At 41.2% G+C, this 25574-nt stretch overlaps 1 protein-coding gene across 1 annotated transcript in view; it reads right to left on the bottom strand.

Annotated features, from left to right (window-relative positions):
* SESN3 (sestrin 3) overlaps positions 1-25574 on the bottom strand; it is a 44608-nt gene continuing 19034 nt past the window's right edge. Inside the window, exons 2-10 of the mRNA XM_014250586.2 lie at positions 21391-21456; positions 18887-19084; positions 18022-18204; positions 17405-17641; positions 15716-15863; positions 13368-13483; positions 10886-11076; positions 9493-9637; positions 1-8610 (exon numbers count right to left, since the gene is read on the bottom strand). Of these exons, the coding sequence (XP_014106061.2) occupies positions 8524-8610; positions 9493-9637; positions 10886-11076; positions 13368-13483; positions 15716-15863; positions 17405-17641; positions 18022-18204; positions 18887-19084; positions 21391-21456 (1371 nt within the window). The 3' untranslated portion in view covers positions 1-8523. The remainder of the gene's footprint in view (positions 8611-9492; positions 9638-10885; positions 11077-13367; positions 13484-15715; positions 15864-17404; positions 17642-18021; positions 18205-18886; positions 19085-21390; positions 21457-25574) is intronic.

The following is a 25574-nucleotide window of genomic DNA, read 5'->3' as shown; positions in this document are numbered from 1 at the left end:
TAGAGATGTGTTCCCCAGCATGTGGCAAATGATGGCTCAAACAGGAGTCAGGTTTTATCTGTTTTATTTAACCAATGAAATTCCTACTGATAACAATGAAAGTAATTTCAGCAAGTATAAATGCGATACAGTTTTAAACAAACCCCATTGTTCCGTACCTATAAATAGATTTTTCAAAACCTCATAAAAAGTGCAGATTTATGAATTGCTGTTAAAATGTTAATACGTGATTCATTTGTTTAAAAATGAGTTTTTGTCTCTTAACTCACAAAAAAAGAAAGTTCCTTCTGCATCTGTTCAGATAAATTCAAGTCGGGTAACTTAAAAAACTAACAAAAGTCACACACGAAAAATTCCATCCCACTAGGTCAGTCTGTCCTTTCAAAAAAAAAAACAAAAAAAAACAACAAACCCAACCAGCAACAACAGGAAAGAAATGATAAAAGCTGCTGTGGTAACCCACAGTGAGCTCCTCACAGCTGCCTCACCTTGCAGGCAAACCTCCTGTGAAAGCATGGAGCCCATGGCCTGTCTCTGGAGCTCAGGACAGGTGGTGACCTGGGAGGCAGGACAGGAGATGTGTCACCTGCCCACAGGATGCTGTAGGGACTGTGGGACCCACAGAGCTACCATACTTCCTCACTTCCTGGTGGTGGGAGGGAGCTGCAGTGTCAGAGCTTTGTCCTTGACCCTCCGTCCCAAAACACCCGCCTGGCCGTAGTGCAAGGAGGCCGTGAGCTGACAGCTGCTGGGCTGGGTACAATTTACCCCCTGTCCAGAGGGTCAGAGGTGGGAGATGCAATGAAACGCCCCTCTCTGGGCACGGCACTGCCCTGCCTGCTGCCCCAGCCAAGGGGGCTCAGACCCATGGCTGCCAACAGGGAGCCAATGCTGCTTCTTACCCCAGTGTGCCAGGCCCTGCTGTCAGCAAATCAAGGGCTAGTTTTTGCACTTGAGAAGGCTTGGAAGCTTTTTGGCTGCAGAAGTGCTGTGACCATCTTTGTGGTCCAGCAGCTGGTCTGTCCATCCCTCTCATGCTGGCGAGCTCATGCTTGCCCCGTGCACTGGTGAGCAGTGTGGGAGGCAGCCAGCAGCAGGCTTATGGGCACAGGGGGCTGAAACAGACACCAGGCCCCAGACTTCGCTGTGTTTGGGTCTACGTGTGGTCACACGCAGCTGTGGCTCGGACTGTGCTTTGTGCCGAGAAGGGCTCAGCTCACCCACAGTCGAGAGAGGTCGGCTGGTGCTTCTCCCTGTATCTACAGTGGTATTTTATCTACAGCAGGGTCTGTTTAGCAAGAGCAGTTTAAAGTGGCTATGTTTATCAAGTTTGCTACTTTATGAATTAAAAAAAAACAAAACAAAACAACAAAACAAAAAACCAAACCCCAACAACTATAAATACAAAGACTCTCACACACCAGACACTTGCAGCCTGCGTGACTCATAAGCCGCATCAATATTCTGTTAAAAAGCTTATTCTACTTAGAACTATACATAGTACAAGAGACCAAAAAGTGGCAGTCGTGTACGGGCACGCTACCTGCCCCAGGGTGGCCCACAGTCAGGTGCTTCCTAAAAAATCAAGGAGTTACAGTAACATGGCACAGGACTGCAAAGCCGATCACAGCTTCTGCTTACACTGCATACGAAGTACCAAGGGGAACACAAAAAAGAACTGGTGTTAATACTGATGGATTAAAGAGTAACTATAAAGATCAAAACAGACGTTCACAGCATGCTACATATATTGCTCACAAACTTTTCTTTTTTTTTTTTAAAAAAAAGGCTAATACAAAACAAGGAGTTGGCAGTCTGATTTTCAGTAATGTCGGATAGAAAGATAAAGCATATACATTCATCGTGTGGCTTTCCAGCAAAAGGAGAAAAGGGTAAAACTGAGAGATTTCAAGTTTACAAAGTTCCTATTTTTCTAAGCTACAGTTAATATCCAGTTCTGGTCACAGTCGTGAAAAGACCTCTGACTGCACTGCCTTGCAGAGTCCAAGGGCTGTAGCCTAAATTTTATTACTTTCCCCCTAAAAGTGGCCACATCACCCACCACCGTGAGTGGGCTGCTCTTGCAGCCACCTGGGCATATGGCTGCTGGGCTGGAGTGAAGAGGTTTGGGTCTTGGTGGCACAACATGAGCATGAAGTGAGGAATGAGACACAGTTTTGGACTGTTGGTATTTGGAGCTGCTGCTGTTGCTGCCCCCCAGACTCCTCACCTGGAGACACAATGCTTAGTGATTTACCCATTTTGCTTCAAAACTCCCTTCAAAGGGCTGGTGGAGAAGAGAAAATGCAATTCAACAGCAGCAAGTTTTTCTTGGGCAGAATGGTTCCCTTCCCCTGGTCCATCTCTGGAGTAAGGAAAGGGCTCCATCTCTGTTCCCAAAGAAGCCCTCTGGACACCTTGGAAGGAGGCATCCTCCACTACCTCCCCTATGCACAGGCACACAAAAGAACCTTTCAGACTCATCAGTGCACTTTCTTCAGCTGACCAATACCTCAACTCCTCCTGTGCTGGCCGTATCCCCTTGGGAGCGCCTGTGGTCCGTGCAGCCTGATGCCGACAGCAGGGCTTGCTCCCCACAATTACTGTAACAATTGGGACCTCCAGTACCTTTAACTACTGTCAGGAACAAGGTTTCTATTTTCCACATGCCTTGATGATACTCAGTACCTTAGGAACACCCAACTCTGCCTCCAGCAGCTACTCTACAATGTGCATTTGGATTTTTTTTTCATAGATAAATGAAAAACCCAAATCCACTTGTTCCAGAGGCTGTCTGCAGCCTGCCTGGCTGCAAGGCACCTGAGGGGCTGCCAACCTGATGCCCTGTAAGCCTGCCTGGCAGAATGGGACCTCAAATTCCCTGTCAGATGTTCCTCTGAGAAACTTGCACAGCTGAATAGCTCAAGCATGGGGCATTTCACCAAAGAAAGCATTTCCTTAGTGGATCCACTGGATTTTTTACTGTAACTCCAGAGATAGGCTTTGACACTACTAAGCAAATACTGAGTTTCATCCTTTTGAACCACTTTTAACATTTTCCTGTCCAGAAACAATCTACTACAATTAAGTGTTTCTAAATGTGAGAAAGAGCCTCGGCACTTAACAACAAGCAGTGATAGGGGAACCTTGCTTTCAAGGTTAAGGCTGGGAGGTTGTCCCTGCAGCTGGGAGGCTGCTCAGGGCTGGGATTTGGGAAGACAGGAAGCACTTGATGCAGGACAGGGGTGGTGGCAGGTTGGAAAATGGCAATTTTCCCCCTGATGAGCAGCAAAGCATTAAATATCTGCAAAAGAGACCTGATGCATATTGGGGGAGCAGCAGCACGACCACCTGCCAGGAAATGTGCTCTACGGAATAAATTAACACTGATCAAGATGCTCCTGAAGTTTCCTCTACTACTGTGCTCTCTCCATCTCTCACACCTGTAATCTATGTAGTGGGTATGAAATACTATATTAATTTTTATTTGGAGATAAAATGTTTCACTTAAAATTCCTAAATATAGGGAAGTTGGTGGATGCATCTCTTCAGACAAACAGTGCTGGGGGACATGAGGAACAGTAAATCTGAAGTTCAGGTAATGAAAACTGATATTTTATCCAGCTCTTGGAATGATTGCTAACAGCAACTGATTCTTACAGCTCTATGGTCAGATCTGCTCTGGGAAAGTTCATTTACAATGAATCCACTCCCCTCTTCCTTTGTTTTGTGCAACATCACCCCTTATTTATGGGAGAAGGATCCAAACATCTACAGAAAATAACTGAAAGAACATCACTTGAGATCAAGAAGATCTAGAGTATTTCTTTTGATCCAAAAATTTTTAGTTCAGGCACATGCTATCCACTTACTACCACCAATGAATGTTTTCTGCAAGTAGAGGTTAAATAACCCATCTCTTCTGAAAGGAGTCCAGATTCTGGATCATTAGCCTGAAATGCATGCCTATGTTCATGGAAAACACACATGCATGAGAAACGTTGAGAACCTGTTCTGCAAGAGCAGTGGCTTACAGTTTAACTGCTTTAGGAGAGATTTCTCTAAGTCTACATTAAGTCCCCAAAACAACTAATTTCATTAACAATCACTGCAAATCACATGGACCTGGTACATATTATTCTTTTAGTCTCTATGGAAATTAATTTTATTCTATTTTATTTAGGTGACTCAGTTTCTTTAAAAATCTGACTCAAACATTCAAGTGAGCATCTTCTAGGATTTTGCTGAGTGCCTGGGTGCTTAAATCCCCGTTGAAATTTAGTCAGCAAGCTGCTTTTTTCCAAATCCCATGAAAATATCAGTATCACTACAAACAAAAGTACACTTTAAGAATCTGGTGCTTTGACTTTTTGCACTCAAGTAAAAGAGCAACAAAATGTTTTTTGTTCTCTTCTGATCTGTTCTAAATTTATACTTACATGTGTAATTGTTTACAAATTTACTGATTTTTCTGTCCTTAAATGTTTTTTAATACATAGGAAGAGCTGATAGTGGAGATTTTTTAACTCTTACAGCTGAAATACATCCTTTTCAAGGATCAAGGTGTCGGGCAAGGGAGGGGATTGTCCTGCTCTGCTCTGCACTGGGGCAGCCTCACCTCAAGTCCTGTTTGCTGCTTTAGGCACTACAATATAAGAAAGACGTGAAACTATTGGAGAGTGTCCAAAGGACTTCAAGGATTGTGAAGGGCCTTGAGGGGAAGCCGTATGAGGAGTGGCTGAGGTCACCTGCTCTGTTCAGCCTGGAGGAGACTGAGGGGAGACCTCACTGCAGTTACAGCTTCCTTGTGAGGGGAAGAGGAGGGACAGGCCCTGATCTCTGCTCTGTGGTGACCAGTGACTGTACTCTAAGGAATGGCCTGAAGTTGAGTCAGGGGAGGTTTATGTTGGATATCAGGAAAAGGTTCTTCACCCAGAGGATGGTTGGACACTGGAACAGGCTCCCCAGGGAAGCCTGACAGGGTTCAACAAGCGTTTGGACAATGCTCTCAAGCACATGGTATCACTCTCGGACCTGTCCTGTGCAGGGTCAGGAGTTGGACTTGATGATTCTTGTGGGCCTTTTCCAACTTAGCAAATTCTATGATTCTGTGATTTTCGTTTTAGTGAAGGCTTTAGGACAAAGGATATATGTTTCAATTCAGCCTTGATGAAAATAAATCCATCTACAGCTCACCAAAAATCTCATAGGACACCACAGCACTAGCTGTAGTAGCTATCTGCACAAACTGCACCAAAATTTAAAATTATTATTTCTGTTTTAACAATTATTTCTATTCTTGTATGATGATACTCTCATGAAGTTTGGCTGTGGGTAGAATGTTCTGGGAAATGCAAATGCTTTCTCCAGTTGGCACCTTTTTCACTTCTCTTCATTACCAAAAAAAATAGAGCAATCTCAGCAAGGACATACTCTACAGCAACACACATTTCAAGTGACTCTGCAATGATAAGAAGCTGTCCATGCTCAAAAGCTCTGTTCCCTACTCACAGTGCTCCCTGTGCTAGCTGGTTAATTTGTACCTATCAAGCTTTCTCTTCAGTAGACAGGAGACTGTACATTTTGTTTTTACGTTGGTCACGGCTGGGATTTTGTAGACTAACATGAATGCTGGTAATTACCAATTCCAATGAAGGAACACAAAGGGAGAGGATCTACACTTCCAATGATTCTGGTACTCTTAAGAAAAATATTAATGAAAAAGGTGTGAAGATTCACATTCATGTGTGCTTTAAAAATGCAAAATAAATCCAAGAACACTTGCACATTAAAAGTTGGCACAGTGTGAACCTAAAGCGTGCATAAAGTGTATGGTAGTGTTGTCTGACTTTAAACATCTATTCTGAACAAACAGCTATTAAAAATCCCAAATTTGTGTATAAAAACTAGGTTATAAATTGTTGCACTATAAATGCAATACTTTGAAAAAAAATGCCACTTGGAAAACACTTCCAGATGTTTCAAGTTTGCATTTAATATTAAAGGAAAAAAAAAAAAAGAGAAATACCAAACTAGCTGTACAATGACATTTCCTATGATGGAATGTCTTGCAGGCCATATGGGACTTGATATGGCACTTAAAAAACCAAAACAAAACACTGGTTTACTACAAGTTCTGTGAAGCAATCCATTTATGGTTTCTGTATTTCAAATCTGCTCATGTACACTTTGCTCATAAAGGCATTTGAGCTGGCAAGTATATTTCATAAGGAAAGAAGTAAAGGCACTCATGTTTCCAAATGTAAAACTCAACCTACTCCGGAAGTCTTTGCATTTCTGAGGAGAAACGAAGCCATCATATTAGTTACCCAAATCTAATTTCACCTCCTTTCCAGAGCTCAACTGTGCTTCTTTGAAAACTACTTGACTTTTCAATGCAAAGAAATTTAAAGCAGTACTGAACAGTTCCCATCACTCCGAAAAACAAAAGTATTGCATGAAAACTTCTCTCAGCAGAAGCCATTAGGTATGGCCACCACAATCACAAGAAGCAGGGGGGAAAGGATCACAACAATTTAGAAAGCAAATCTAAGTTCACACATATGAGCATCTCAGTAGTTCTGAGAAATCTTTGCAGTTAGCTATACAAGATAAATAAATCTGATGTTCTACCTGATGCTTTCTACAAGACAGACCAGTGCTGTCTGTTGGGTAGTTTTCTAAATAGCCAAATGACACTTAAAAAAAAATAGTTACTGATTTCTTCCTCAAAAGGTTTTCACATGCAGAGTCTGCAGTCTGAAAGTGCAGAAAAGTGTACAATCATCGGGCTTTCCAATCTGGAGCGGACAGATAAAGCAGAAAAACCAACATGCAAAGTCAAAGCATGGATCAGGAAGAGGGAAGAAAAGAGAAAACTAACTTTAGTAGAGTACTGGTCCATGGTTTTGTAAATGAAAAGTGTCAAAATATGACTGGTAGTATTTTTTTTTTCTAACTGTTCTGCAATCACCAATGAAAAAAAGTCCTGCATTAACTTCTACAATCCAACAGAACATTAAAAATAAACCTGTCCGGTTAGTTTTGAATATATATCACAGAAATAAAAGTCACCCTCCTCAAAAGAAATATGAAAAGTCCAAATCAACAGACAAAAGTTGAAGCAGTTAACTGGTGTTCTACTGGGTAAGTTTAAGCATCTCTTTAGGCACTTCACTGGTTCATTAAATGCAATACAAAATAAAGCTATAAATATCAACATTTTGTGCTCTCAAAAATTAGTCAAAAGCAACAGAAAACAGCACAAAAGTGTGACATTTTTGGCAGCTTATTTCTTCCCTTCCCCAATATTACTGGTTGTCCAAAAATGCTTTGTTTTGGGGATGCTTTGGCATCTGAGTATCAGGTTGTCTTAAGCCATAAAAGCTAAAACAAAACTGCTAGACAATAAAGAAATTTGGTTTTAAAATTTCTTTATGGCTATATAAGAAGGACACTTTAGCAGTGGCATGTCAGGGAAAAAAGCTTGCTTTCTTTCTAAATATTGCACTTTTCTTTTGTTCACTCACACTAATGCATAGAAACTTTTAAAACTTTGAATATTACAATTTCATGCTATGAAAAAGTTATGGGAAATAATTTTTATACATCCAATATGAAAGAATAGATATACTAGCCTTCCTTTACTTTCCTTAGTTAAAACATTGATAAAGAAGAGAGTGCAAAAAACCCCACAACCCTATTTTTGGTCAGCCTGTGTATTAATTTTATAGGTGCCAACTAAACAAATTGCAACACGTGATGAGCATGGATATTGTCAGGACAACTGAGGGTGACTGTCAGTAAAACAAGACTATGCATGATTGAAACACAGTAAGTGTGGCTGAAATGGCAAACTGTGAGGCCTCTTCTCTTTGTGAAGGGGCACGACAAAGCAGATGAATTTTGCACTTCAGTAGCATGCTGTAGGATTTACCAAGATTAATTTCACATTAAAGTGTGCTCGATGCTTGCATCCACATCTCGCATCACCTCCAATTGCTGTAGTAAGACAGTGACTGGCAGCAGTCTCCAGGACACACAGGAGAATCCAGTGGGCAATTTGATGTGACACAGCCCGCGCATCTCTGTCGCGAGTCACGACGTGGTGGGACGTTCTCAGGACAGGCAGAACTGATCTTCTGCTGGACTCCACTCATCTGAAAAATGATTGCTTGGAAAAAGAAGTCTCTAAGCACTTCACTCCAGTGCTTAAAGAACAAAGCGCTAGGGTTGGATACAATAAAACCAGTTTCAGGATCCTGACCACTGTGCAGAAATCCAGCCGGAAACAATGCAGAGTAGCGCTCCTCAGTGTTACTTTTGTTATCATTAGTAATGTTAAGCATCAAGAAAATAAAACACGTCATTGCACATTACAGCCGCCAAGAAGCACGGCTAAACTTTGACACTAGAGAATTGAATAACCTGATGCTACATCACAAACAGCTTCTGGTGTGTATCTATTTTGAAAGGTCTTTACATACTCAGTAGAAGCCCCTGTACTCCTGGCCAGCGAGTGCTTCAGGTTAAGTGACGAGTTATGGCACGAAGGGCATACAGAAGTTCGGCTTGCATCCGAGCTTCCATCAGAAGTAGATTGACATGAACCTGTAAAAAAAGTACATCAGCCATTTAGCTCACCTCTGAATGCAACATGGTTTATTCATTCAGGCTGAAATTTCTATCCTTTAGTGAAGTATCGCTGCAAGAAATCTTTGTCTCTTCTCCCTGTACCCTGCTGCAGGACTACAGTTCCTCTAGAGACAGCTGTGTAGTAATGCCAATACGGACAACATCCCAGAACTGCAAACAACTACCCTCAACTGCTGCTTTAAGCAATCTTCCATCTGAGAAACCACCTTTAAACATTTCTTTGTGTCCTAAAGACAGTAGATCTTTCTAAATTATATTTGGTGTTCTTTACTACCACCTGTGACCATTATATAGGAGCACAGAATAAGGAACAGTTTCCATGCCAGACAGGTTTGCAGGCACATGTGTACTGAACCACTGAATCCTTCTCAGGAAGCATTTAATATGATATATGAAGGCACATTGACATTTTTATTGCTGAAAAATACCATAAAGTACACACACGCGCACACACACACACACATGTACACACGTGTGAGTTTAGGTATTTAGTGATATCCAAATCCCAAGTACTGGCATAGTTGACCACTTCTGCATTCTCAAGTTTATCCACTTTTCTTTTACAGTTGTCCATTCAATTTTATGGAGAAGTGACTCATCATCAGCATCATCATCAGCATCATCATCATTATTATTACTATTTAAAAAGTATTTCCAGCACACTAAGAAGTATTTTTGTCAAACTGGTATCTAACACTCAGGGAATGATACTCATTTGTTTTTCTCTGATTTAAACCAGTTCATTTGACAGATGCTGCCCTTTTCAGAGTCCCCATATTTTAATTTTCAAACAGCACAGGGGTCTCTGTGAAGCCACTTTGGCTTTGGAGCACATACCTTCTCCGAGTGCTTGAATTGGCGCCAGTAACTATCGTACATGCGCTTGGTAGTTCTCTCTGGGTAGCAGGTCACTGTCTTTATGTAAACCTTCAGGCTGCGTTCAAGTAGCTGATTAACTTCTCCATAATCATAGTCATCATACCTACATAACACAAGCAATGATTCTGTTGGACATAAGTTTCTAAAAACATTGCTTTTGCAGCATTATATTCTTAAGCCTGGGAACTGGAACATTTATCACACATGACCAAAACCCACGTGTTAAAGAGGATCTGAAAGGCTTAGCAGGATCATACAATTTATAAGGTTGGAAAAGACCTTTAAGATCATCAAATCCAATGGTTAACCCTAAACACCATCATGGCCACCATTAAACCATGTGCCTTATCCACCATTTTATGAACACTTCCAGGGATGGTCGCTTTCCCACTTCTGTGAGCTGTTCCAATGCTTTACAAATCTTTCTGTGAAGAAATTTTCGCTAATATCCAAACTAAAGCTGCCCTGGTGCTACTTGAAGCCCTTTGTTCTCATCCTATCACTTGTTACCTGGGAGAAGAGGCTGACCCCCCCAGTCTCATGTCAGGTTGTTGTAGACAGTGATAAGGTGCCCCTGAGCCTCTCAGACTAAACACCCCCAGCTCCCTCAGCTGCTCCTCACAGCACTTGTGCACCAGAGCCTTCCCCAGCTCTGTTGCCCTTCTCTGGACACGCTCCAGCCCCTCAATGTCTTTCTTGCACTGAGGGGCCCAGAACTGAGCACAGCATTTGAGGTGTGGCCTCAGCAGTGCCGAGTGCAGGGGGACGGTCACTGCCCTGCTCCTGCTGGCCACACCACTGCTGGTCCAGGCCAGGGTGCCACTGGCCTTCTTGGGCACCTGGGCACACCCTGCATCGTGTTCAGTTGCTATAGACCAGAACTCCCAGGGCCTTTTTCAATGAGCAGCTTCCCTGCCACTGCCCCCAACCTGTAGCACTGCAGGGGGCTGTTGTGGCCCAAATGCAGGACTCGGCACTTGGCATCACTGAACCTCATAGAATTGGCCTTGGCTCACTGATCCAGCCTGTCCAGAGCCCTCTGTAGGGCCTTCCTACCCCCTTCCAGTACATCAACACTCCTGCCCAACTTGGTGCTGTCTGTGAACTTGCCTAGGGATGTTGTCTTTCCTGAATGAAGGATACAGGCTGGCTTCAGAGTTCCATCCTGACTCATTTTCTGTACTGGAGGGAAAAATTATACTGATATGCCAGCAAAACCACTCTAACTTCCAGACAGAGGTACCATCTCCACTTTCAACACCCAGTCTAAAATGATGCTTTACACATGGTTTATTTTTCTGCTTACATAGTTTTAAAATGTACTCCTAAGCCAGGGAATTTTTGTCCATACCTGATTCCATACATACAGTGGACATAGTTAAATAAAGCTCTTCTTAGCGTAGTTGTATCAACATCTTCATGTGTTGCCATAGTGTTATATGTGAGGTTATACACCATCCGAAACTTCTCATCCAGGAGATGCCCAATATCAGAATAAAGCCTGTTTACAAGGGAAAAGCCATGATTTTCCCAAGTATAGTCCTGCAAAAAGAGAAGAAAATATATAAAAGCACAAATTAAGTGAATTCCCTATGTTATCTTCTCTACAACTCAACAGTTTTTGTTGTCTGCTAGTTATGACTTTATTCTTTTCCAAAAGTTTGCATTTTGAATCCTTTATCTACTTGCTCTGTTCCCCCAGAATTCCTGGCAATGAATATCACGTTGCGACACTCCAACCCTGGATATCATTAGCCTACAGGAGAAAAAACCCCGAGCTTCTCCTGAAGTGCTTAGGGAATCTTCTTCTGCTTTGCCACTCTGACCAGTATCATTCCATGTGGGATTGGCCTTGAAGTTTAAAACCTGCCCCTCTTGGATGCTTTAGTGCTTATCTCCAAGCAGAGATGGAGCTTTTACTTCCAGCCAGGATGTACAATCATTGGGTTAAGTGCTGAACCATCCCTGAAAAACCTGATAAAATCCAGGCTGTTTTGGTCTTAGACAAGCACCTGGATTGTAAGATAAAAGCCTGAGTGCTTGTATGAGGAGAGGGAAGTCATTGTAGAGTAGTGGCACAGCGGGAAGAACCACCCTGCTCCAGAGCAAGGGCAGATGCTCCAGAGCTCCACAATGCCATCACACAGAAGGTGAGAGTGTGCTCACATCCTTGTCAAATGCTCTATCATTCCATCACTGATGACATCTTTGCAATTAAGGGCATCATCTCCATGTCCTTCCTGTTTCTGGCTGTTTTCCAAAGGTACTGCCAGGCCAGGGTCCTCACTAGGCACCTTGAAGCATGTCTTCTGTCCTGTTCCCCTGAGTAGGGCAGCCGGGAAGAGCAGAACAGGGCTCCGTTGTCTCACGGAGGCATCAGTGACATCTAAAACATGTCACAACATCATGTTTGGTCTTTGGCTGCCAGCACAAAAGACAGGCATGTGAGAAATATGCCATACCCATACAGCCCTGGAAAGGTGTCCAGGATATCACAAAAGCCTCTAAGAGCCAGAAGGCCCAGAGAGGGGAAAATGCTGTTGACTAACAGCAATTGATCCCTATTATCAGTGAAACCTTCCCCCCAAAAACAAGCTTGAAGGCATTCAGAGTAAGGATTAGATTTATTGCAGGTGTTTGGGATGCTACTGCAATTTAAGTATCATTAATAGCAAAGAATTTGGGAAGCTGTGGTTATATACATCCAACTGTTAAGAGTAGGACATAATAAAGTTAAATTATCAAGGTGACTCCTTTGAATGTAAGCCAGAAGCTGTCCTGTTTATTTAAGAGGAGAGATGTTTCAGTTCCAATTTCAACTTCTTTGGAGCTTTTTTCCAAGGGAGCCTGCTGCTCCTAAAGTAGTTAGGCAGATTGTTTGATTTATAGGCACTGACTATGCCTTATTCTTTTTGGCAGTAATAACCTACTTCAGGCTCATATAAAGACCACAGAATAAATTATCCAGTTCAGTAGAGACTGCTATAAAGCTAAATACATTTCCTGAGAGCAATTGTGGATTCTTTATTTTACAGTCTTAGATACGTCTTCTGACCACAGAGTTTTCCTGCACCCACTGTAATTTTAATTGATTTGGTTGAAGATTTCTTCCTTGCTTTCCATTTACTTCTAGCCTGCTTATGAATGTGCTCGGTAAGATAGAACAGAACCACCTAGGATGTCCCTTCTGTTACATATAATATGAAGTTCATGATTCTGGTCATGGCAAAGGATGTCAACATCTTAAGACAATGTACAGGTAAAATGTATCTTCTGTTCTTAAAATAGCACAGAGAAAAATGCATTAAAATACAGCAAAAACTTCAGTAATCATATTTAGGAATTCCTTTTCTTTCACAGCATTCCAAGTGCAGAGATTTGGTGCACATATGAGAACAATACTCCTCAAATCACTCTCACAGACCTATATGCATCCAGGTATTGATAGCCACTGGACAGAGAGTACTTAGTAAAATGACAGGAATACAGAATTGCTCCAGTGGATTTTTTTCCTACAACATCTTGAGGGATGTAAAAGAAATTCTTGTTTTTCTACCTTTCCCTTTTATTTCAGATATGCTTTACAGTTTTCAAACATTAATGCTGGTAATGTTTCAGTAATAACTGAAGTAAAAAGGAAAGCCAAGTATTGCCTTGCCAAATATTGACAAACAGTGAAAGACTCCATCCCAGGAGACTTATGCAAGATTGTGATTAATGAACCACGATAAGAAAAGGAGCTTGCAACAAACATGCCGCACAATAACCACTTGATGCTCTGTAGTGAGATATGCACACATTCTTTGAGTGAATGTGCTTTAAAGAGATGGTACCTGAGCTCTGAATGTTGGCAGATGGTCTTCTCCTCGCCTTGCAAAGTCTTTGTACCCAAACCCAGGATCTTCAACATAACGGGAGACATCTGTAGAAACTATTTCATCATCAAATGCTGGGAATAAAAGAGGAAAATGCTTTGCTTTAGGCAAGAACATGAGTTAACGCCAACTTCCAACTAACACTCTACTACAGCACTGGAGGAAAATTTTAAAAGTTATGCATAGGACAATAGTGATACAAAGGAAAGAAACATTTCAATTCTCATCTGCTTTTATTGGATACATTGCTTTCATTGAGCCCATTAAAGTCAGCCTATACCAGACATCTAATGTACTTCTACAAAAAGACAAGAGTTGGTCTACACTTCTGTCTGGAGGTTTCCTTTTCCCTCTGTTGACTTCTGAGGCAGGCTAGTTATCTTAAGTCAGGAAGATGAACATCATTAGCAAATTCACTGGGTTAGCATAAGAAACAAAAAATGGATCCTTGATAGCAGGATTGTTGTACTGAGCAGCCTTTGTGTCAGGAATCACACTGTAAACTGGAATATGAGCACCAGAAAGCAACACAACACTCCACTGGCAAGTATCAGCTGAAGATTATATGAAACCAAAGAGCTCTACAGTACATCAGGGTGAAATTCTGCCAGAAGCTGTAGTAACTAAGCATCTTCAAAGAGCTCCAAAACATATCGTTAAGCACACGCAGGTTCTCTATCAGGAATCAATCTTTCCCTCCCAAATAAACAGGTGGCTTGATTGTGTAACTACCTCTGCAGAAGTTGACTACTGCATAGCTGACTGCATTTGACCCTGATGTTAAAATCGTGGCTTGCTTCCACATGCATTGACAGAACAGTTGCCATATGTCCACTGTTAGCACCTTGAAAAGTCAGTTAATCTAAGAATTGCAGAAATGCTTTATCTCCTCTTTGCCTCATTAAACAATCAAAACATAACTGTGTAGGAAGAGGCTTGGACAACATCTGCTACAGAAAATTCTCACTGAAGAATAAAAAACCTGCACACATACTCTCCTCTGCCCTGACAAGGACTGGGTTTCATGAAAGGGTAAAGGCTCAACACACACAGACTCCTCAACTGAAATCAGTAAATGGTAAAGAGGAAAGAAAGTCAACAAAACTATCAACAACCCCATCCAAAAACCCCTCCTGTCTTGAATGACCCCTTTCCTTAAACACTTGAAGTAGCACAGACTCATGTAAGTCCTGTTTTGATAATGAAACTGCAATGAGTGTCCATTTATCTGCACTGCTGATACTGCCTGACCAAAGGAAAATACAGCAAGAATTTACAATGGCCATTTAAAAAAATCCAGCTTGAGGTTGCTGGATGTGTCTTCTTTCAGAGATTTTTCCATGTTCCTAAAGAGCCACAAAACAATATCTCTGCTGATGATCCTCAGTACATTCTTCCTCCATTTTGGGGGCTTTGCACAAACCTGTTGATTCTTTCAAACATGTTTGGTCTGAAGCTGCGGAGACCTAAATTCGCTACGAACAGTGCAGTAAAATGTGAAGCATTTTAGTGGTCACTTTTTAAAAAGACCAAGCAAGCAATCAAGTAGCTTCTACTATGAGGAAATAGCTAAAGATTCTGTTGTAATAATATTCTTTCTTCTAACACTTTCTTTGGGAAAAAAACCCACCTTCCTGTCTGTATAAGGCAGACTTCATTCTGTAGTTTGTCAAAGATGAAGGACTCCAGAGCATATGAAGAATATGGGAAAAGGAGGTTTCAGCTCAAAATTTGGAAAATAATTTAAGAGTAAAAAAATGCTATCAATCTCTATCACAAGATAGGCAGTGGAACAGCACAGCAGTATGATCACTCAGAGCAGCAAGTTGAAAATGTCCTTTCCAGGTGGGCAGTAAATGGTAAAGTAGTTGAGTCTCATCATTTAATTCTTAAACTAAATGTCATATCTGAAAGCTACTGAAAGCACTACAGAACCTACACCTGTGAAATATTACCAAATATGTATTACTAATTTATTAAATATAATTAATAAATTAATTATTTTGATGATACAGAACATATAAAGAAAGGGAAATGTACATCCTACTTTTTAAGGAAGCCTACAGGCCTTTTTTTTTTTTTTTATAATATACAAAAGCTGAATTTCAAGTAGTAAAAAGGATGATGTTATTTATCAATCAAGAAACCCTAAGGTTATGAAGCAGAAGGTAAGACCACCCTTACTACACTGCTTCTAGATGAAGAGAATAAAGAAATGGACAGAAAAAGGTTCAGTCACTGAACTAGCCTAAAGCATTTATTTCTTAAAAAGCACAGACAGAATTGAACTGGAAAAGCACAAATACCTCCACTAATTACTAGCAGGCTCTCCTTCTTTTCCTTCTCAAAGCGAGTTGCCATTTCTTCCTGAGAGGCTTCTTCATCCTCTTTATCTTCTTGTAGTCTCTTCATCCTTTCCATCAGGGCCTCCAGCTCACTTAAAGAATCTGCAATCTGCAAAAACACCATGATATTCTGAAAAAATTAGAAGATAGACAACATGTGTCATCTTCGCATTTCATGCTTGACAGCAAATGTTCTCAAAACCAGACAGCAGAAGCAAACACAAAAACTCAAGCCAGAATGCATTTCGCCACATACAGCACAGACAAACAGCTTTTCAGACGGCAGGAAGACAGGAGCTGGGAAGTGTTAATGTAGCTTGCTGCATTAATATACTTCAAATTAACAGGAAAGAGTGGTGTTTGAGTTTGGAAACCACAGTCACTCATATTCCACCACGTAAATAGCTCAGGAAAATCTGTCTGCATGCCCTATGTCTCTCATAAAACAACTTTTCATACTAAGGTAACTATATTCAGCCCACTAGTAATGCAAAATATGTTTCTGAAGAGATGCAGTGCAACACTGCCTTAGAGAAACACAACCTGAGATGACAAGTCAGTACTTTTCTTTCATCATGTGTGACCAAAATAGCCACTATGTTGACCCTTTTCCTTACTTTTGTGAGGAAAAAAGACCTCTTTTTACTAGAAATACATCAAAATTTTGGATGCCCTGTACCTGTCATTCAGATTTTTCATAAGATAAATTATTTGGTTTTTCTTTTCCATCTTTTTTGAGTTGCTATTTTGCCCATAGTTACAATTGTTTCCAGCAGACTCCTTAGCAATAAGCTAAGCCTAGCAATAAGCACAGTCAGCAGCAATGCTCTGCCTACTACAAAGGGGGAGTAAGGCACCTCCATGGCATGAGCTGGCATGTTTTACAAGCCAGAATTTTAAGACACAGTGATTGAACTGAGTGATGGCATGCTTACATTCTACTGCTAATTGTAAAAATTGTATCTAGCAACTCTGCTCATAATCCTGATTTTTCATCAAAGGCAGTGAGGCTAATTCATCTGTCAGCATTAATTCAAAGGCATGCCTTCAAAAGCATTCTAGAGCAACTTTCAGGAAAAAATGTCCAGTTAATTAACTAGTAATCAAATTAATCAAGTTAATTAGCTAGTAATCAAAGTTCTCTGTTGATTCAAGACTGGAACACCAGCATGAAGAATTAAATAATTTTATTTCAGACATTTCCTCCCATCTACACAGAAGTGTTTCAAACTTCCTATGTGACTGCAGGCCTTGAAGTAAAAACTGTTATTATTATTACTACTACTACTACTACTACTTCTTTCCATTTTTCTTTTCACTCCTTGTGTTAGGAACATGGATGGACAATGCTCCAGCCAATGCCACACTGTCTAAAGAAAATGGGCCTTTAAGCTTTCTGCTGAAAGCTACATTTTAGTCTTGCCTGATGGGTGCTGAGTTTAACTATCAAAATCACATTGCTCTGACTACCATCCACTGTTACAGTGTGGTTTTCAATAGGTTACACTGGAAATTGCCAGAGTGTATGTAAGACTCAAGCATTCCTGTAAAGTAGACAAATTTCAAACTAATATTTAAACAGGAAAGAATGGAAGAAAGTTTTCTAATGCAAAACAGAGGCAAGCAAAAGAATTTTCTTGCAGCACTAACCCCAAAGTTGCTACTTGTGAGAGATGCATTTTCTATGTTGTTGTCATTGGCAAGATCACAGACACAGAAGTTGTTGACTGCTATAAGTCTGACTCCATTAGATGTATCCGGATCTCTCTCTGGATTAATGCCACTACCAAATACAAAACTTGCCAAGGCATGATAATGTGCCAACAGGACAACAGCATGCACCAGTTCAGGAAGAGACCAATTATTTTCCCCAGTCTTGACAAGTTTCTGAAATGAGAATAAAAAAAGTGTAAATATAAAATTTCTTTTGGTACCCAGCTTTTCTATAAAGCACTACACATTTCAAAAAGGGATCAATTCTTTCTTCCAATAATACCATATTCCCCTTGCACACAAACTCTCACTGGATAAAAAAAGAGACACCTAATATATTACTTTTTTTTCTTTTGGGCTATTTTAGCCAATGCTACTCCTAAAAAGAAAATCCTACTGGCTTTGTCACACAGGAGAATCAGCCTGTTTGGTGCACTAGTACTTCCCTGAACTTAACTCAGGGTAATGAAGCCTAACCAGGCACTTGCACAGTTCTTGGCAGTCCTTTTTACCAGACATTTACTGGTATTTACAGGGCATAACTGAAGAGGTACCTGGATGTGCTCTTTCGTGATCAGCCAGGGCCGGTGTGCAAGAAGTTTGTTTATTTCGTTCAGGTTTTTCAGTCTTTGGGGAATGTATTCTAAACCATTCAACCACTCTGCAATCCCGCCAGTCTTCAGAAACTCATCAACGTGCATATTTATTAGGTAGGAACACTGATGTCTGGCAGCAGCCTGGAATAATTAAACACAGAGTGAACGGTGCAGCACATTAGTGTGTAATCTGGTTTTGCTGTGGGTGGGAGACAGGTTAATAACACAAAACAAAAGTACAGTGTCATTCCAAAAGGCCTTGTGCAAACGCATTGCAATGCATTTCTATACAGTATGGAGGGTTCTCCAATAAAAATACATTTGATTACTCTGGATTGCAAAATACAATTTAGGTTGGAAGTGATCACTAGAAGATAAGCCTCTGCTCACAGGGCTGACTTAGAACTTGCTGCTTGGAGCCTTGTCCAGACAAGATCTTCCCCCTTGGAGATCACAGAACCTTTCTTGGTTACTGCTGTAATGTCTCAACATCCTCACACAGACAATTGCTTTCCTAGTGTCCATCTGGAATTTCTTGTGACTTGAGTTTACTGCACCTCATCCTACTGCTGCGCAGTGATGTGGGCATGTGAGAGGTGCATCACTGTGGGAAACAGGGAATGATGCAGGTTGCCAATTCTCCCTTCTCACTGAAAACCTTCCGGCTACATTTGCTTTATTGTGATAAAAGCCTACAACAAAAATCCAGCCTCTGTCAAAATACCACTAATTTCTCCTTTCTGAATTCTTCCTTTTTTTCCTTCTTTTTTAAAATACAGAAGTGAGAGCTGCAGGAGAAGTTACACAGCCCATTGGTACGTACCATGATAGCAATGTAGTGCCTGTAGGGCAGAGGAAGGGGCCCATCCATGCGCAGCATATAGAACTGGCTGCGGAGGAAGGACTCCAGGTACTGAGTGTGGATACTCATGACCTGTGTGATGTTGTCCAGGCGACCAGACGTAGAATATTCTTCCACAAGAAGATTGGTACGTTCATCCAAACCGTTTGCTTGCATAACCTTGAAAATAAGATGGAGAAATATTAACAGAGGGAGAGATTTTCTCCAGCTTTAGCCTTGGGCAGAAACACACTGTGGAATGAAAAGATTATCCGTGTCCAAACGTAAAGACAATGATGGAGCTCTGGGTGTGCATTTGCAAACATACATGCCTGCATGAATGCAAATACACATACACAGATCCTACTTGTATATTGAGGAGTGAAGAGCACTTTACACTGAACCTGTGTTATTTTTTATACTAAAAAACCCAAACCCATTATTCTGTATATCTTCTTGAAGCAGAGGAAGTCACAAATGCTGAAATCAAACCTGAACAGAGAGCTGGAAGTAAGTAAGAGCTAAATGGGAAGTAAATTCTTTATGGAAGACAACCTGTATAGACACACACTACCTGAGTACTCAGCCCCAAAATCAATTTCAAAATTAATGGAGAGGAACTGGATTATGTAACCAAATTATAGAGACAGCGTGGCAATCTACCCCTTCTGTGCTTGTATAATTGAAGAGGAGATCAAATGCTAATTTGTCCATAACATTCAGGTATTATTTAGAGCGGGAATTTAATGCTTTCTTTAAACAAAAGCTGTTCTTTAATTATTCCAACCATTCCAAACCTTGGGCACAAGATGAAATGAAACAGCAGAACAGTAAGTAGCTCTTGCATTGCAAGCCCTGACACAGTATGAGTGCTCTTACTCAGTGTTTATCACCAGGAACAGCCATTCTCAACATGTTCACCACTGAAGTTACAAGCACAAGACTAGAATACCCAGTATTTATTCTGACACTGTGCAGTAATAAACCAGCCAGCTTACTATTGCAAACACCATGAAATGAGAACATATTTTAGCTGTTTTACTGCATGTGAAGCTAGAAATGCCCAAAACCAAGAAGCACAATGCTTTTGCTGAAATATGTTTTCTTCTTTATGATGGGCTGATGAGTGGACCATGTCTCAAATATTTTTCTATTAGATCTCATATAGATAAGTTACATACAGAGAAACACAAGCAATACTACATTTTAATTTCTCACCACTGTGCTTTCCTGGTTTAATTTGTGGGCCCAGAAAGAAATGGAAGAAGCAGCTACACAGTTAGGCAGCTCCATCATTTTTACATGTGTATCTTCACTATGGCAGCTTTTCTATGTTTTACACCCAAATCGATGCCTTCTCAGTTTCTTTATTAAAGTTTTTACCATCAGAATTTTATTCAGACATTGGAGACCATTTTATCTCCCTGTATATACCTCACTCCACTCCTAGGAGTCCCCCTTATTCTTCAGCAAGTGTATCTCTCATGTATTTAAGAGATTCTTGTCTGTTTTAGTGGTTTCTTGGGGAAATAATATTTTTTGTGTCTCTGGTAAGGTTTCTAATCTTCCCCAGCTTGTCAGGAATTTTCCTTGTAACAGTGCAAGTTATAGAAAGAAATTCTGCTGGCAGAATCAAAATATAATCCTGAAGGACTGTGCTGTTGCTATGTTAGGCATAGCAATATGCCATATGATTATTTCTAAGCTTTATCTCCATCTCTATTACTATCCTCTTCATACTGTGCATGTACTTCCTCCTGATTTATTTCCATCCACAGACATGTTTTTTTTAAATTCTTCTTTCAAAGCCTTGTGGCATGTTAACAGGAACCTTTACAATTAAGTCATTATTTCTCTGCCCGTATTCTTTCTATTGCAACAATAAAGCAGCCTTTGACACCAGTAGTGTTATCATCACTTCAGTGTGTTACTATTCTATCACTAAGCCCTCTCTAGTTGCTGTACTGTTTCATAACAAGGAATGGGGGAGAAAGGTTTATTTAACAAACCACAGTCGGCATTTGTCATGGGAGAAATCTCAAGTCCGAAATCCACTTTTACCTTTCAACCATAAATTCTCTCAAGAGCCACAGCTACAGTCTAAGGAGTGAAGTCATATTTGCAGCTTCTCTCAAACTGAAGGTCAGGCACTGCTCTGAGAGCTACATAATCACACTGCTGCAATACAGGACTGGCCTCCCCTCAAGTCTGGCATTATAAATAATGTGCTCACCCCCACCCGACAAGAGCAGAGCTGTCACTCGTGGCTGTCTCTGGGAATGCTGGTGACAGAAAAGATGTCAAACAGTATCACTTGTGTGAAAGGATCGGTGTGCCTTACCCACTGGAACCTGCTCCAGTGAAACTATTGCTTTTGCTTTCCAGGGAGCTCATCCAGGTACTGTGGAATAAGCAGGGTCAAAGAATCACCCTTCAGTGTCATTATTTTCAAAACTATCACCCAGCCCAGCTAACTGCAAACTTACTTCGTTCTCTGGTATAAAGGCACTTGGTCCTCTTGTCAACGGCGGGGACACTTGTACTCTCTTTTCCTGCAAAACAGTCACATAGTTCAGTCACTGTCAAGAATTACATATTCACCACACAGGATGAGATCTTCAAGGTCTGGATTCAATTCTCTTCTCAAAGCCCCCTGGGTGTTCACTGAGGATGTATGGGCACCACATTAGCTCAGCTTTGTATCCCCTGTACTTTGCATGAAGGAATGGCATTCATTTTGGCAAGGAACAGCACCGATTTCGAGTAAGGCAGAAATAAACCCCAAAAAAATCTAATCCCAGTTGGTTTACAGACCAGTTTTAAGATACACAGACAACAGCAACAAAACATCTGGCATGATGCTAAAATTAGCCATTTTACTGGATTGAATAGAAGTTTGATAACAGAGGGAAAAAAACCCCAAACCCCACACTCAGGAAATTATAAGAAAGATGCTGTTTTTTTTCAATATCAGCATCTGATGAGATTTTTAACGTTGTGAAGAGCATAAGAACTTCACGTTCCAAATATTGGCATGAAAAGCAAACCAGCAAGACCCAGTTACATGTATTTTCTAGAAACCTGATGAAAAGGCCACCTTGCTCAGTGCTGAGCCTGGAGCACACTGCACGCAGCAGGAGCCTTGGTGTGCAAACCCCAGCTACAAGGCAGGAGGATATATTTAGTACAGAACAAGCTGATAGTGTAATAAGAGCCAGAGGACTTTTTTGATTTATTAGGGATAAGAAACTGGACTAAGATAAACTGTGCTGCCAGCCAGAGGAGTGAAGGGGACCTGGGGAGGCTGCCTGCTCCTCCAACTCATCAAGGGCAGGACCAACACTGTCCATGTGATTCCTGACCAGCATTGGTCCAATTCTCCTGGAGGTCCCTTCCTCTCTGTGGGTCATTTATTTCAGTGACTAACTCCTCAGACTGTTAAAGTTTTCCTAATGTCTAATCTGAATTTCCCTTGCAATAATTTAAAGCAGTTGCTTGTCTTTCCTTCTTCATGGTTATTTTCCACCTATCTGGCTGGCTGCACACTTGTCTCAAGTCCCTAATTGCAACCACAGTGTTGGTGACTCTTAATATGTTATCCATAAACAGCAGTATGGGATTTGCATACTAAGTATTTCGTGCCCCTAACATGAAAGTCTGAAGTTTTCCATAACAAATGACTCTTAAATACCTCTACCAAGGGGGCTTTAAGCTTAACTGCTGTGTGCACAAACAGCAGCTCCAATCCCATAATGAATGTGCCACTGATTTCCACACAGGAAAATTAAGCCACTGGAGCTGCGTAACTATTGTCCTGATCCTTAAAAACATCCTGTCCTTTCTAAATTAGATTAAGAAATAACATGCAAAAATCAGCAATGATTATTCAGGAAAGATGTTCCAAAGCAAACTCTCACAGGACAATTGAGTTTGTGACTTTGGAACAATTAGCTGCTAAAAGATGCAGAAATAAACTGGATCAACCGCATGAAGCCCAGCAGCCAGGAGACAACTTCTTCCATCTGCTGCCTACTGTCACAGCCCCAAAAATCCTGTAAAATACATCTCATGTATAAAAAGTACTCAATCTAAAGTATGAAGAAAGGGTGAAGTGAGTCCTGGTATCTGCACATGCAACCCCTTCCTCACACACGTTACACAAGGCACAGGAAGACATCTTCTGCCCTCAAATACACAGTCTTGCCAGCAGCTAGTCATTACTGCCAACACTGAAAAAAATAAACGCTTTCCAAGACTGGATACAAGCTTGGATTTTACTTGTTTTAAGAAGGGTATCCAGAAATCAAAGTTGAAAACCTTTATTTCACACTAAATAATCTGGAGGAAGCAGCTTGTGTGAGTGACACAACTTGGATACGTGTACACTGTCAGCTCTCACTGGAACGCAGGTCTAAACCAGAGCTAAACCTTCTCTATCCTGCTCTCTGATCTGTACCAAAAAAAAATGGCAAAAAAAAATCCCTTTGTTGCTTCTAGCAGGATCTGGGGTCCATTCTCCTGTTTTCCCATTCAGTGTGACTGCTATTACTCCTTTGAGCCTGCAGATAAGCTACTGCTGAGGAAAGGAGGAAACACTACTTGGGTGGATGAATATAGGCAAGTATCAACAGTTACTTCCTGTGAATGATGACAGTAAATCCAGGAGACAGACAGACAAGAAAAATGTGTGTTACTCTACTACAAAAAGAACAAAATCCAACTCCTTTTGGGTAGTGGCAATTCTGAAAAAAACAAGCCTGGGGAAAAAAAAAAAAGACAAACAACCAAAACAAGAACAAAACTCCCAAATCCCGAACATGATCATTCAAGTTGACAAGTCTTATCACTAGACACATACAGGGAGCTGGGTTTTTTTTTAATATTAGAAGCATATATTCTTCCCTTCTATCAACAAGAAAGATTATTTTGCCTTCTTGCCAAAGCTTTTATTTTATTAAAACTGGTTAAAACAAGCTTGTGAGGAGAAAAGGAGCAAACATCATCTGGTTGTACAAGTTCTCAGGATGCTATTAATAAAAACATGTGAAATTCACAAGCAGTGAGAAGGATAATGAGCTGTAGATAAAAACCACTGCTTCTGGGCATTCTTTATCTAGAACAATGATTTAAGGTCTATTCAAGAACACAAACATAAAAAATGGTAGATGGGAATTAGAAAGCAACAGTCCAGATATATGGTCCTTTATGGTGAAAAATCTTGCAAAGCTTGTTGTTTTCCAAGAAAGCCATTTTGTTTTCCTGTCCAAGTAGTCTTTGCAGGTTACACTATTACTAAGTCAGCCAGGGTCCCAAATATCTTATTTGAAATTGGATTCTTTTGCTAAGAGGCTGAAGCAAGAAACAGGTTGCTCAGCAACTAAAATGCTGCACGCACATCTACCAGTCATTTTCTGCTTCATGATCCTCCAGCAACACATCGTTGGAGTAAGAACAATTTCCACTTACATTAAGACTAGTACCTTTTTGAGGGCTGCTTCCTCAGAAGGAATGAGATGATGAAGGGCTCCAAAGCAGAAAAAAGCGTGCCTGAGAGAGGGGCTGCTGCAAGGCAGAGCCTTGGAGCAGGTTTAGCAGCAGTGTCACTGTCACACTGCAGTGTCAGACAGCAGAACGAGACCTCTGCGGAGCACGGGAGAGCTGATGCAGAATCCATGAAAAATCCTATGTAAGCTCTACATGTGACTTCTTCTGATTTAAACTGCACTTGCAATGGTGTCAGGAGCTTCATCAGGAATCTGAATGGTGACAAAGTAGGAGCATTTCCTCTCTGCCCAGCTATAAACCGTGAGAAATACCTTCGTCCTTGGGTGAGCTCTGCACAAACCCACAGACACAAATCTGCAGCTTGTCATCTCACGGGTTTATTTTCAGTTGTGGCAGTGACTGCACACCAGTGCAGTCCAGAGCCAAGGAGGGCACTGGGATGTGGCACATGCATCTCAAATAGCTGCCAGGCTGTGGTGGCAGAGCAAGGAATGCCAGAGCCACTGGTATTGGGGATGTGGCCATGAAGGCCAAGGGGGAGCAAGCATGAGCCCAGCTGGCACTGGGATAGCACAGCAGCTTTCCTCTCCAAGCCCAAAGCAAAAGAAATAACCTTTCTTCCTCTTCACCACCACATGAATCACCGTGTCCTCAGGCTTTAAGGAATGGCTATTTTTAGCAAGCTGTAAAAAGAGGCTGTTTTGTTTGAGAATGGAAGTGCTAGCTGGTGGGGCTGATCAAACAACTGCTTTAGGAAGTACTTCTGAATATCTACGTATTCAGAAAACAGGGCAAGAGGCAAGTGGTTGCACTGCTATGGGTGCATGGGGCCTTCTTACAGACATGGCATGTAAAATCTAATTCATCCTGCACCTGACATCAAGCTAGTCATGCTTCAATGGGATGGGGGACAGGGGAGGGGAATCACAAGGAAGAAACAGTCAAGAGGGAATTTTGTGAGCTGTGGCAACACTGCCACTTGTGTCTCTGTAAACTCCCAGAGCAGTGGAAGTGTCCAGGAAACACTCATGAAGGGGCTCAGAGCCTCCACTCTCACAACACCTGCCACCACTGTCAAAATATGAGGATAATAAACAATACCAGATCAAACATAAATCCTAAGGGCATTCCAAAATTAGTTTCTCCTGAGGAACAAACTCTTTCT

Source organism: Pseudopodoces humilis, chromosome 2 (genome assembly GCF_049639895.1).
Source record: "Pseudopodoces humilis isolate 2021_Gansu_Grassland_sample_001 chromosome 2, ASM4963989v1, whole genome shotgun sequence".
Classification (NCBI taxonomy): domain Eukaryota; kingdom Metazoa; phylum Chordata; class Aves; order Passeriformes; family Paridae; genus Pseudopodoces; species Pseudopodoces humilis.
This window is presented reverse-complemented; position numbering and strand designations above follow the sequence as displayed.